The 13,771-nt window shown below is 33.0% G+C and overlaps 2 protein-coding genes across 3 annotated transcripts in view; both read right to left on the bottom strand.

Annotated features, from left to right (window-relative positions):
- Nucleotides 1-8,764, bottom strand: part of LOC143909398 (heterogeneous nuclear ribonucleoprotein L-like) — a 167,511-nt gene extending 158,747 nt beyond the window's left edge. For both annotated transcript variants that reach the window (XM_077427361.1, XM_077427363.1), the window contains exons 1-2: nt 8,434-8,764; nt 5,611-5,721 (exon numbers count right to left, since the gene is read on the bottom strand). In XM_077427361.1, the coding sequence (XP_077283487.1) occupies nt 5,611-5,721; nt 8,434-8,508 (186 nt within the window). In that variant the 5' untranslated portion in view covers nt 8,509-8,764. The remainder of the gene's footprint in view (nt 1-5,610; nt 5,722-8,433) is intronic.
- A 2,887-nt stretch (nt 8,765-11,651) lies between these two features.
- Nucleotides 11,652-13,665, bottom strand: LOC143909587 (dynein regulatory complex protein 8). Its single transcript, XM_077427641.1, has 6 exons — nt 13,545-13,665; nt 13,297-13,410; nt 12,805-12,928; nt 12,283-12,409; nt 12,133-12,216; nt 11,652-12,068 (listed from the first exon to the last, which is right to left on the bottom strand). The coding sequence occupies exons 1-6, from the start codon at nt 13,567-13,569 to the stop codon at nt 12,012-12,014; spliced, it is 531 nt and encodes a 176-aa protein (XP_077283767.1). The 5' UTR covers nt 13,570-13,665; the 3' UTR covers nt 11,652-12,011.
- Between the last annotated feature and the right edge of the window lie 106 nt (nt 13,666-13,771).

The raw sequence follows: 13,771 nt of genomic DNA, 5'->3' as shown, positions 1-13,771 counted from the left end.
TTACCCGGGTATACAAATTATGGAAAATATAATATAATAATACAATGCTTACAAAATGATGGCTGAAATAAATCGCTCATCATTTCGCCCTAAAAATATATGGGACTAGCGGTTTTACCTGACTTCGCTCGGTATTTGTAATATAAACCGCTTAAACATGACTAATCTAATAGTAAACATTTTATTAAATTTACTTGAATAGTTTTATTTTATATGAATTTATTTGAATATTCATTTGTTTTTTTTATTAAATTGACTGTCACGAACAAACACACATACATATATACAGACAAATGTATATGTCTCTTTCGATATTACATACATATATGTATACCAGAATCCGGCGCCCCCCCCCCCCCCCCCAACACCTTTACCCCTGGCGCGAAGGCACCTTCGCCAACGGCGCCGTCGTACCCCAGAGCCTTCGCCCCCGGGGACTTCGAATCCTTTGAATCGAAAAAAAATCGAACTATTTGTTCGACGACGTCATGGATTTACGACCCAACGAACGAACGAAGGTTACATACATACAGAGTCTCTTTCCAAATTATATATTAGATGTATGTACAAGCATACCACGGAACCGCAAACAAATGAGAACACTTTGTTTTTTATTGGGTGAACCAAAAAGCATTTTATGTTTAACCCCCTCATCCCCCCCCCCCCCTTTCTCTCAGTATAACCCAAATCACCCTTGCGGTTACGAAAGTGGAACATAAATCATATTCAATAGTCGACCTTTCCCACATTTCAACGCAAGATTCCTTTGATTTCATTGGACCGATTCGATAGGAACAATAGAAAATGGTACGCTAAGAATGTTGAAAAACTTTGCTCGATGTTTGCGAAAAATCACAATTGATGAATGAAAAGAATGACAGAAACGCATTCAATTTTTTTTTTAGCAAATTTAACATTGTAACACTGCAAATATGTAGAATGCAAATACATATATACATTTAACAAAGTTCCAATATGACAATAAAATCAACGATAAATTTAAATACCATTTGTGAATTATAAAATATAGTTTAACCGAAGTTAATAGACACAACTGAAAAAAATAATATTTGCACAAGTGTTACAGGTATTTATTTTATACAAATTAACTAACCAATCGACTTGGATTAATATTATTTCACGAATATATTAAATAATAATAATAAGAGACAGGTGAAAATGGATTATTTGAGTAATTTCTTCAATAGCAGGGGTGTTTGTATCGTCTATGGGTGAAGGTTGTTATGGATAAAAAAATGTTGGAAATCGCAGCTCAAAGACGATTGCCAATCTATTTAATGTAGATTTTATCGCATCGCCGCGACTTCGGGGATTATCTTGGGGGGGTTAGAAAGAGCGTATGTATATAAAAAAAAGAGTATTAAAAGAATAGGGGAAAAAAACTAAATAAAACTTGCGACGATGCCGATGGAGTAGGTCATCGGATAAGCTCTTTGGGTGAGAACTACCTCAGAAGACTTCAAATAAATTGTTTTCGATGTAAAACGATCTCAAAAATATTGTGTAAATCTAAAAAAGGAAACAAGCAATACACATATGGCAATCATTACAATATAAGATTATATATATATATATATATATATATATATATATATATATATATATATATATATATATATATATATATATATGTATATATTACATATATAGACGGAAATAATAAATGCGGTTCATTATTAGCTGTTATGGAAAAAATGTAATTTTCAATACTTGAATACAAATCCTCCCACCGTATGTACATATAATATGTACACATAAAATATGATATTGCTTAACCAAGGGTTTCAGCAAAGACGAAAATATACATAAACCGGAGAAGCTCATTGTGTACATTTTATGTTTCAGAGAGATTTTGACCATGAATATTTGATGGAAAACTCCCACATTTTGACTAACAGAAACATTGAAAATCCACTGATTTGTTCTAAAACTTTGGCTTTGGTATCAGTTTTTCGCAAACCATTGAGTATGTAAACGCAACATAAAGTATTAATTATCTGTAATCATTCATTCAAAAATTACATAGCATTTTTCGGTAGGTACTAGGTATTAACAAAAGCTGCGCTGTAACATTTATACAAAAAAATAAATAAAGAATATTTTGTCCATGAACTGCAACACAATAATGAACGTAGAACAATATATCACTTTAATCGTTGGAAAATATAAATAAAACCCAACACAATGATTGTGAGAGAAAACTAATTCGTTCGATACGCTCTCACATAATGCTTCTGGTGAATCTTTTACGAATTTCCTCCCCCATCGAATCCGTTTATTCCCGTCGGATGCCTACGGGTATAACGCGATATCATAACGTTGCGGCACATCGTCATAAAAGGCGAAAAAGAATGGGAAAATATCGTCATCGTTTAAAGCAGAAGTTTTCAACATTTAACTAAACAATCTTAGGATTTCTAATTACCGGCATCTTTCCAACTCAACCAAATAATATCTTATTAAAAAATAACATTTTTTTTTCTAATTATACAATCACTACCGCATGAAAATTTCCAAAAAGTAGGCACCATTGACTTTCTAAATAATTTCGATAGAACGAATATACAAGAATAAATTGCTTTTTATTTAAAATATCTGTCATATGTATATATTGAGTCATATTTGAAAATAACTGGTCGATTCGTGAATAAGTTTCAATTCTGCAAATGGCACACATTTGAAGATATTGAAAATATTATATTGAATTACACCAACATTTTAAAAATCGCACAAAGATATATTTTCAAATTGCTTGAAGTGCATCTCGTATCTACACGCGAGATAAAATTTAAGAGTTTATCAAGAAAACTGTCCACGATAAAAGTTTGGCCGTAAAAACATGGTGGTAGGGGGTGAATATTTTAAGGGACGCGATTACGCGCAAACTTACTTTGACGCGAACGGGTCAGTAAAAGGTTCACGAGTCCCAAGGGTGTCGTCATTCACAGTTTGAGAAACGCCGGCCTTTCGGTGACACACTTGAATATTAACGTCACCATAACTAGCTAGGCTTCCACCAGTTACTCGCTGGTATTCTACGAAAGTCCCCAAAATTATAACGTATTATTGCCAGCAATAAAGGTGTGATAATATCAACATTGCAATCTGGGCGGTCGGTGTCAGCGAAAAGGTAATTAAACAAACTTCATAATCATTAAAAAGCAGGTGTCTATTTCAAATTCATCGCATGTACATCGTGTACTCATGCGAAAAATCTAAAACATTTCACGTTTCATAAAAATCGATGACTCCATCTTGGGTAGAGGTTGTGATTTCTCGACTTTTTTTGATTCTCGAGATTCGAAAATCTCATTTTCTCGGAATATTTGAATCTCGAGATTTGAGAATCTTATTTGCTCGAGATTCTCAAGAATTCTCGAGAAAGTATAATTTTTTTTTTTAATATAGTGAATTGATTTTTTTAGCATATAAAATCGACAACATCAAAAGGACACAAACACTACATATGTATATTATATCAGGGGTTTATAACTTTATTTAAGACATGATGAAAGAAATATATAGAGAGATACAATAGAACATTGAATAGAAAAGAAAGTAAAATTATATAAAAAAAAAATTATAAAAGAAGGCACGAAAAGAAAATAAAAATATACAAAAGTAATTTAAAATAGTAAAAATAACAATATGTAACAAAGAATTTTATAAAATTCCCAGTTTCGCCACCCGGCTTTGCTTGTATTTTTGTGACCGGACAAATAATAAAAATACTGAACATCTATGCATATTAAAATACTGAATATACGTTGATTAATATATAAGGAGCAAATACACGAATAAATAAATAATAAATCAAAAATATTTGTTTTATGTGTTACAGTGGGGTCATATTGTCAGTGAAAATATATTTTCACTAGCGTTTTAGTGATATCATAACCGAATACTTTCCCACTAGTGACTAGTACCTACATGCACATATATGTAACTTTAAAATAGTGCGATTTCGTTGTGACATGTGTATATGTACTTATATGATGACCGGATAATAACTTACCCGACAAATAATAAAAATACTGACCAGCTATACATATTACAATACTTCACAAAATTATTTACGAGTTAACAAGTATACAAATCAGTCAGTTTATTGAACATAAACACGTAGTGATAAATTTAAAATATTCTCGATATTTTCGAGATTCTAATAAACGATTTCTCGAGATACGAGAATCTCGAATTTTCACAGTAAAATATTCTCGAGAAACGAGAATCAAAATTTCTCGAGAATTCTCGAGACGAGATTTCTCGATCACAACCTCTAATCTTGGGAAAAATCTGTAGTTGCGAGGAATATATCAAAATTTTCAAACTTTCAAAAAATCCCACTTAACCTGTAAAATCAATTCTAACAAATGGCGAAGTCGGGTTCGTTTCAATTTGGCAAAAATAGGGGAAAACGTTGCCAAATTGGAGCTATTGAATTAACAAATCTATTACATATATGTATGTATGTATGCGCTATGCAAACGACATATGTATGTATATCTTTAGAATTACATAAGTTAATCACCTTTGGAATTACATAAGCTTAAATGAATGAGTCTAACGACATTATTGAGTTGAAAAAATTCAATATATACGTACATCCATCCATCCCCGTAAGATCGTAAATTTGTTCGTTTTACGTTTATTTCGATACTTTTAACGGTCTGACCGTTTAAAAAGTCACCGAGGGTCTCCAGAAACCTTAACGACATGGCCGTAAAATGAAAATAAATACAACATAATAAAAAATGGCGAAAATGTTCAAGGAAGTCCCGCGGGACGAGCCATTTTGCATTCTTTTGAAGTTCGGCAAAGCGATCGGATTTTCCTCACAAAGGGAAAACTCTCCAAACAATCTGACCAGTGAACGATATTTTCACAATGAAAATACAAACACACTGGCACGATAATAACACATGTAGTTTTCGTACTTGTACATAAACTAATGTGCTTAGCACGTGGCCAAACAATTCATAATGGTTTTTTAAAATAATTGGTTTTTTAAAATAATTCCACAAATAAACCTACTTGTATATTAGGGATTATGAACATGTCTTGACATCGATTATTTGTCGAATGTACAATATCTAAACATATTTATTTATTTTTAAATAACCATAAATTGAGAGGATTTTGTCAAAAATCGTGACGGAATCTCTACTGAACAAAAAAAAATGTATTGATTATACTTATTTCTAATTATCAAATATGTATTATCCCATTAGAATATCATTTCTTCAAAATTGAGAAAACGTTGAGAGCCGTCGATCAACCCAGTGTGATATTCCAGAGGGGGGATGGGGAAGCTTTTACTGTGTGAAACGTGTCAAGAACAGACACCTCACATTCCAACTGATAAGCTTTCACCTGAACAAAGTTCGTTTTCAGAGTTACGGAGGTTACCATACCAATAGGATAAAAATGGCGTTTGGATTATAGTTAGATAATAAGCTTTCAAAAACGAGTATTTAAATATAACAACAAGGATATGTCAACTTGTTAGAATTTAAATTCAATTCACTTTTATTTGTTAAAAAATGCGATTCGGTGTTTTCATCTTAAAAAAGAAAAAAAATATCTTACCACAGTTATCGGATAGGCAGGATTGACAATAGTATACAGCAAAATGTGATTCGGTCTCGCAGGTGGGTCGTGCCTCTTCCTTTTAGGCTCTCCATATGATCCGCCGTTGCTCTAAGGAAAAAAAAAAGGTGAGAAATACAGTTCAAGTATAATGTAGTGAATAGATGGAGAAGGTTAGGTGGTCAGTAATAAATCATGTGGGCAAATCTTATTTCGACCCTTAACCGCACTTGGCGAAGGTGCGAAACGTACGAAAACTTGGCGAACAGAAAAAGGTGAAATGAGATAAAACACGGAAAACTAGAATCGGAGATTCGTCAGCCTTCGAGAGGAGAAATGATTTATATCGAGAACTGGCCTCAATTGGGACAATTTGAAAACGGAGATATCCCACGTCATTACTCTCTATGGCACGCCAATTCGAATAGTTATGCAAAAAAAAGAAAACGAAACAAGATAGATAAAATACCCAACTCTTACATACATACAATACTTATGTATGTATATAGTGTAATATTTCTATGAACAAAATTTTATATAATCTGAATTTTAGCTGTCAAGATTTAACATGATTTATTGTCTCAGTATTATATCAAGCTCATTTTTCAGATGAGATCATTTCAAATAATAAAATCATCTATGTAAAAATTCGAATGATTTTAGAATAGAATTTTTAAATTATACATTAATCTATAGCTAGGTATCTTAAAACCTGAAATCGAAGTAAAAAAAAAAACAATAAACTTCTTTAAGTGTCGATTTCATTTTCAGTTGAAGGAAAACGGAACACAATAGCTGCTCAAATGCTTTAACGCTTCATCGGTCTGAAAAGAGGAAAATCCTCGACCGACCGAAGTCGAATATGAAGGCAGAAGGATTAATAAAATTTGTAAGGAAAAGTAATTACGACTTAATATATAGCTTGAAGCCGTTTTCTCTGAAAAATATACGTAAGTAAGTATACGAAGGGGATAAGATGGATATTATCGCAATGATTAAAAAAATTTCGAATTACAATAAAGTCGAGGAATAAAAATAATGAAAAAAATCCGCCAATTACGAAAACTATGTATTCATCGCAGACGACTTCTCGTTAACGAATTGACAATCTTTAATATATCACCCAAACGAAAGTGCGAATAGGTGAGTGAGCACAGATGTTTTCGATCGTAAATTGTTTGATCGTTGCGCGATTGGTCGAATTCGAATAGACATCGTTTTATTTATATTGACATTTATTTCACGACTACCTACTAATATTTGTGTAGATTGATCGTAAATCATCGTAAAAATGTTTATTTTCCCTATTTTAAAATTTTGTTTTTAAAGCGTTTTACTATTTTTCTCAGTTCGATTAATTGAAATATGTACTGGAATCCTGTCCGGGTAATAATTGTGAATACAGCGATTTACAGATACGAACTAAAAAATATGAAATAAAAACTTGCTATATACGAATTAAAAAGATCGGTTCGCCTGTTGCTCGATTCTGCAAAAAAAATCGCATGAATTCGAGGAATCTTTTTAGTTCTACTTTTACCCTTTCGAATGCACACCTACGTAAAATAAATCGTGCCCTCATTTGAAGCCTATCCTATCCATTAATTCTATTTTATTGCTTTTGCCCCTACAATTAAAGTTTTTTTTTGTCATTACGCTTTTTTTTATTTCCCAATTAAACATAAAAGCTTCGGCACCCGTAATTGTAACGATAAAAAATGATCCTTTTAAAAAATTACAACGTAGTGGATAATTTGCAAAATATTAAATGCATATTATTATATTATTTCACAAGAGTTTTTTTTTCGGCGGCACCTAATAGTATTTTTTTTAAATATTAACGATGCGTCGAACGTTCAGAAATTACATCATAAAAAAAATATTCATACAAAATATGCGAAACTTCCAGGTAATACATGTATGTAATGCAAATCTACGTAATTTCAATGGCCGTTTATATTTTTGAACATAAAAAAATATAACAATTGAAATATAGTACACGAAGTTAATTCAAAATTTAAATTTTTCTATGAAACAAAACGGTCGCTACTTATATTTAAAGAAACAAAAGACAATATAAACGTATCTGAACTGAAACAATTATCTCTTGTTAAAATAAAATAAAACAAAAGAACGATTTTTTTATAATAAATTTGACACGAACGAGCCGAGCCGACAAAACGCGCATATGTTTTTATTTACAAAACGATAATCAATTAAACGTCAGTAGCGTAGCGTGGTTTCCCCAAATGAAGAAGAACAATCGCGATTGCACAAATATGTCGACGAACGATTCCAATAGGATTGGGAGCCCGAATCGGTGATATCGATCGAATCGAAAAATTTGAAATTTTTAAAACAACAGATGAAGTCGCAGACCTGGTGACGTGTGAAAGGTGGCGATAAGTGATGAGATCGAACGAAAAGGACGCGCGCGCTTACGGCCAACGGTGAGGTGGGGTGGGATGGGTGGGGTGGGGGGGAGGGGAAATGCGACCACCTGTGCCGATGGTCTTGTGTTATCACGATTATGGCTGGCTCGGCTCTCAGCCTCTCAGGTGTCGTTCGACGAGGCGATCGGGCGCGAATTGTCAGTTGACAGCGCTAACAAGTGACCGACGACCGATGACCGATGACCAATAACCAATGAATGACCAATGACCAGAGACCGGCAGAGAGTAGACAGTGGACAGTAGACAGTAGACAGTAGACATTGACACGTGACACGGCCGAGGCGGCGGGGCGAGGGGAGGCGAGGGGAGGCGAGGGGAGGCGAGGGGCGAGCGGGAGGGAGGGGGGGGGGAGTAGAAGTGAACGACTCACCCTGTCCATGTCGAGCTCGTGGTTGTTGGGCGGGGGGTGAGCAAGTCGCTTGCCGGCGCCGCCGTTGTACGCCATGCCGTACCGCACGCCGCGCCGGCAGACACCACGCTTCTGACTGTCGAGTGACGACTGGCGACCGACGACCGACGACCGGCGACCGACGAGTGGCAACTGGCGACTGACGACTGACGACTGGCGACCGCTGACGACTGCAGGCAACCAACGAACACCGAGCGACGAGCACCGACCGACTACTGAGCGCGAACACTCTACTACACCGGCACACGCGCAAACTCACACCACCCTCCCGCGACTCAACACATGCATACGCGTGCGACACGGTCCACGCGCTCGATTTGGCGGCCATGTTTGCATCGCTGCCTCTACGTTTTCCTGTCGATCATATTTTATCTGCGTTGATAGCGCTCTCGAATACAATTTCCTACAAAATTAAAATCTCAACAATGAGTTTATGTAGAATTCCGACCGGAAACTTTGTTCAGTATGTCAATATAAAGTCCAACTTCCTCGAAAATTTTCCAACTTAACTTTGTAGTAAAATCGTTCGTAACCATTTAAAATATGTAAATTAAAACTTCCTAAATTTGGAAAAAAAATTTTAATACTATTTTGCGGGCATCTGCTCGGAAATTTCCAATTTAAATTTGAAAAGTCACCGCATGCCATATAAAAATCATAATGTCTCCTCTTGACTTTGGGCGATTCGCAACAAATTATTGTTGCACGCCCTGCTCTAAAATGGTTCGGTTCCAGCGCATGAAAATTCGGCAGAAAACTACGCAAATATTATTGCATGAATGTTTTTTTTAATAATAATAATAAAAATTCATAAAAAAACATTCGCGTAATATCCTTTGCACAATTTTCTGTAAGCCGAATTTTCGTGCGCCGGGAAACCGCGTACGCGATTTCCGTAACGGCGGTTATCCTGGTAGCGATTAACTTTTGGGACGTAATCCATTTACCAAAAAAATCAAAATATCTCCTCTTGACTTTGGCCGATTCGCGACAAATAATTGTCATCTTAACGTGAAGTAACGTAAAATATATATTTGGCGTGCACAAAATTTTGGTCATAGAGATGGCCCAAAATCATTGAGAGACCATTGTCTGCTATCCGACTCAGCGGTACTAGACCTCTTTTGGCTAAAAATGAATATTAACTCATGAGACACTTTCGAATACCGTACAATTTTTTAAAATATGAAATAAATTTTCCTCCTCTTTCTTTTTTGTTAAATCACTTTATAATCGAAAAATTAATGTATATACATAATAAAATTATGTATATACATTAAAATAACTAAAATTAATCATGAGCGATAATAATCTTGATTACGTCCAACGTTTATAGAAAGTATGAACAAGGATTAGAATAAAAAACCAAATATTAGTTTACAGGACGGTTCAGATATATGTATATTGTCCTATGGGGGATGAACGAATGAGACGACTGGCATGTTAATGCACGTGTTTATTATATGACAGCTAAAGGCAGAGTCAGTAGTGGCTCTCCGAACCCAGCCGAATTGGTCCCCACTCGCAGGAAGGCAACCAAACTCGACCATGTCGTATAAGCGAGCCGCCACAGTCCGATCAGTAAGAGTTCAAATCAAAGTTAATACATATATTAGATGTAAACATTGCCATAATGATTGCATAAAAAAAGTAGAACACTCACGATAGTACTTTTCATTGCATGTAGAGAGTCAAACGAATGTCCAGATGACAACGAGAGCCGACGAGTAGGGTTTCTGGACTCGACCCGACCCGGACCCGAACCCGTCGGGTAATGGACCTAAAACCCGGACCCGAGACCCGGGATTAAAAACCATCGGGTCCGGGTAACAAGAAATAGTTTTTTATTAATTAAAAATATTTTTTTAAAATCAAAATGCGTTATAAAATTTAATTTTTTAACAAAATATAGGCGAAAAACAGAAATGGAATAAGCAATTCGAAATATTTGAACTTTAAATTTTCGTGCCTTTTAAAGTACATACATATGTAAAACGTTATTTTCGTACGCAAATAATTTCTTCTCAGAATACCGCTAAGGATAATAAAATTCAATGGGGCATATATGGATGCACGTCCGTCTTCCGAAATACAATGCCGAAAAACCGGAGAGTGGTGAATTTGAACTGTTCGGAAATTTAAAACAAGAGTTTGTACTTGTAAAAATACGAAAAAGCGAACAATTAATCTGGAGAGGCTCCATGATGCTCTTTGCACAATAAAACCTACATCAACAGACAACGAAAGGACATTCTCGGTGTCAGCAAATTTTTGCACTAAAATTAGTTTGGCATTGGGGGATAAATCCCTCAATGCGTTAGTATTCCTTAAATATTACTATATAAGAACTAGTGTTAAAAAATAAAAATAGTTATTTAATGTTTTTTGTAATTATTTTTATATTTTATGAAAATCTTATTAAAAATTAAAAAATTGAAATTTTATTATAATTGTTATTTTTTACAACAACAACAATAACCACTGTGAAATGGCGAGTTTCTTTAAGGCGTCACAACGACTGTGATAAATAAAAAATAATCTAAAATGAAAAAAAATCAGTGAAAACAAATCATAAGCTGAAAATAAATCAATAAGATTCAAAACCAGTCACAAATTAACAATAAATTATAAGTAATATATAATAAAATAAATTCAATAAATCAATAACAAAACATTGATTGATTGTAAATCGCAAATAATAAATTCAACTCACAAAATTAATCATAAATTAAGTAATTAACAATTATATAAAACAAAATATACCAATTCATTAGAAATAATAGTAAACAGATCAAAACGTCACATTTAAAAATCGGATAGCACTATACTGACTATATATCGAATGTTTTTAAAACATTTTATTTTGGACCCGGACCCGACCCGGACTCGTCGGGTATCTAAAATATTGAACCCGGACCCGACGGGTTTTCAGAAACCCTACCGACGAGGTAGGGCGAGACCACCGACTACACGTTCGTGCCTATTGACCAGAGAGTTCGCCCTCGTGCGCTCTCGGTGGCTTTACATGTGTATATTACTTTTTTATCTCATAAAGGCAGAGCTTTTTTTTGAAAAAAAAAGGTGCCAGAACTCCCTTCTTATCAAGTTTTTTTTTGGAAAAGATTATATTTAAATTATATTATATAGAATTTGTACTAATAAAAGAACCGATTTTTTTTCCATTGAAAAAAGTCTGTATAAATGTTTTCATTGTATGTATGTACAATATATTTACAATTATTGGTCACAAACAATTTAGTAGGTATTACTTTCCAACTTAAAACTGTTCAATTTATTAACACGTGTGTTGTAGCACTGTAGGTACAATCAAAATAAAATCGATTTAAATAGATTGTTTGAATAAATTGAAGTTCCAGTTCAATATTGTAGAGTAAGTTCATTTATTTATTTTTACAAGATTTTTTATAAGGACATTTCGTTTCAAATAAACACGTAAAAATTAAAACTTCATTAAATTCCTCGTTCAATTTCTTTAATTCTTCTCATCTCATCTTCAAATTCAAATTTTGAATTCCTTCCTACTTTTCTGTAACAGTTGTTTTATTGCTATTATCTTGCAAATAATCATCCTCAACCTATAAGTTTAAAATAATTAAATACATTGATATTTTAGTAAAATAAATCACAAAATAAAATTACCATTAATTGATTGATGTAATATTCATAAGGTATTGTGTCAGTAGTAGGATCAACCGCAATTTGCATCATTTCATCATATTCTTCCTATAATAAAACTTTATATTGTGTCCAAAAGATACATATTCAAAATTTGAGTATAAATTAATTTACTTGAGTAAATTGTTCTCCCTCTTCCATTATTAATTTGGTGATTTTCTCCTTTGTAATATATCCCTTACTTTCTTCATCGAGAGTTTTAAATGCTGCTAATAAAGTTTCAGCATCGGCAGGATAAAATCTAAGTATATAATGAAAATATTGAATGTGGCTTTTTAAACCATCAATATACATATTTGTATGCATGCACAGTTGTTGTTTTGTATGTAATCATCCAGTTTCGATTGCCAAAAGTTGTAAACAAGTCGTCGTCAAAATTATTAGTTGTAAAAAACTGATTTGGGTATAATTTTCAGTTGATAAATATAAATATAGAAGAATTACATATATTATTGTACAAAGAAATTATCATAAAATTGTGTTAAAAATAAAACAAATTGTGTGTAATTGAAACAGATTATAATATTATATATGTATTTTATCCCGAACAAATACATTTTAAATATACATATGTACATACATATATAATATTAATAGAATTATAAATAAATAGAAGAAGAAAATTACATATAATACCTATGTTCCGAAATCTTTTGAATCATGTACGGTAAGAAGTTGGCTAGATGTATACTACCAGTTGCTTCCTTGTCCTCAGTTGCAAGCAGTACTTCTTGTATTTCAGCTTCTGATGGACAGCAACCTTTATAATATTCACACAAATACTATTATCAGTACAAAATATTTTCATATTTCAGTTTAATCTTGAATCCTGTACGTATTACTATCCGTCTAATGATTGTGAGGTATCTTGGTAGGTATTATCATTTTATTTCAGTTTACCACAATCTCTGAAAGCTCAGGAATCCATTGTTTGTTATATCATATGTGGTCTTGTTAAATATTTATAATATTATTATAAATATTTATTGATATTATATTTTAAAATTGAGATATATGTACATATGTATATTTAAAGTTAGTAACTAGTATTACAGCAGTTTATGTTGTATATTATATGTACATAAATATTTAGTTTATAATAAAATAAAGCAAATTTGGAATGTTCACCTAATGATCTAAGAATGGTTCCAATTTCGCGCACATCCACTGTTTGTTTTCCAGAATGATCAAACACTTCAAATGCATCCGCAATTTTTTTTTCCAAGTCATTATTAATTATTACTATCACACGTCATATGAAAATAAATAAATAAATTCTTTAAAATATCTATACCTACACATGAACCAAAAGTCATATAGTGTGTTTGTATGATCCAAATCGATGTCTTGTTGATATGCAAATTAAAAAATACTACCTTTGGACGTTTCTTTAGAAGCCATGTGTTTTTAATAAAGAATAAATTGTATTTTATCGCTATTATGAGGATTTTCTTTACAAAAAAATTCCATCCTATCTAGAGTAGATACCTATCAAGTATTTGTTGCTAAGGAACGCATACCCAGTTTTTTGTTTGATCGCTATTAGATATTGAAATAGTATTTTAGTCTACTCGAAATAAATTTAAATTCAATGTTAGTAATT

Source organism: Arctopsyche grandis, chromosome 3 (assembly GCF_051622035.1).
Source record: "Arctopsyche grandis isolate Sample6627 chromosome 3, ASM5162203v2, whole genome shotgun sequence".
Classification (NCBI taxonomy): Eukaryota; Metazoa; Arthropoda; class Insecta; order Trichoptera; family Hydropsychidae; genus Arctopsyche; species Arctopsyche grandis.
The sequence above is the reverse complement of the archived record's forward strand: the minus strand, read 5'-3'. Positions and strand labels throughout refer to the sequence as shown.

What these genes read in the sequence shown, in the direction of transcription:
- LOC143909587 (XM_077427641.1), bottom strand. Translation starts at nt 13,569, where the DNA reads ATGGCTTCTAAAGAAACGTCCAAAG. An exon ending in CAAAAGATTTCGGAACATAG is followed by an intron (nt 12,410 to 12,804) that starts GTATTATATGTA and finishes TTATATACTTAG; the next exon opens with ATTTTATCCTGCCGATGCTG. An exon ending in AGGGAGAACAATTTACTCAA is followed by an intron (nt 12,217 to 12,282) that starts GTAAATTAATTT and finishes GTTTTATTATAG; the next exon opens with GAAGAATATGATGAAATGAT.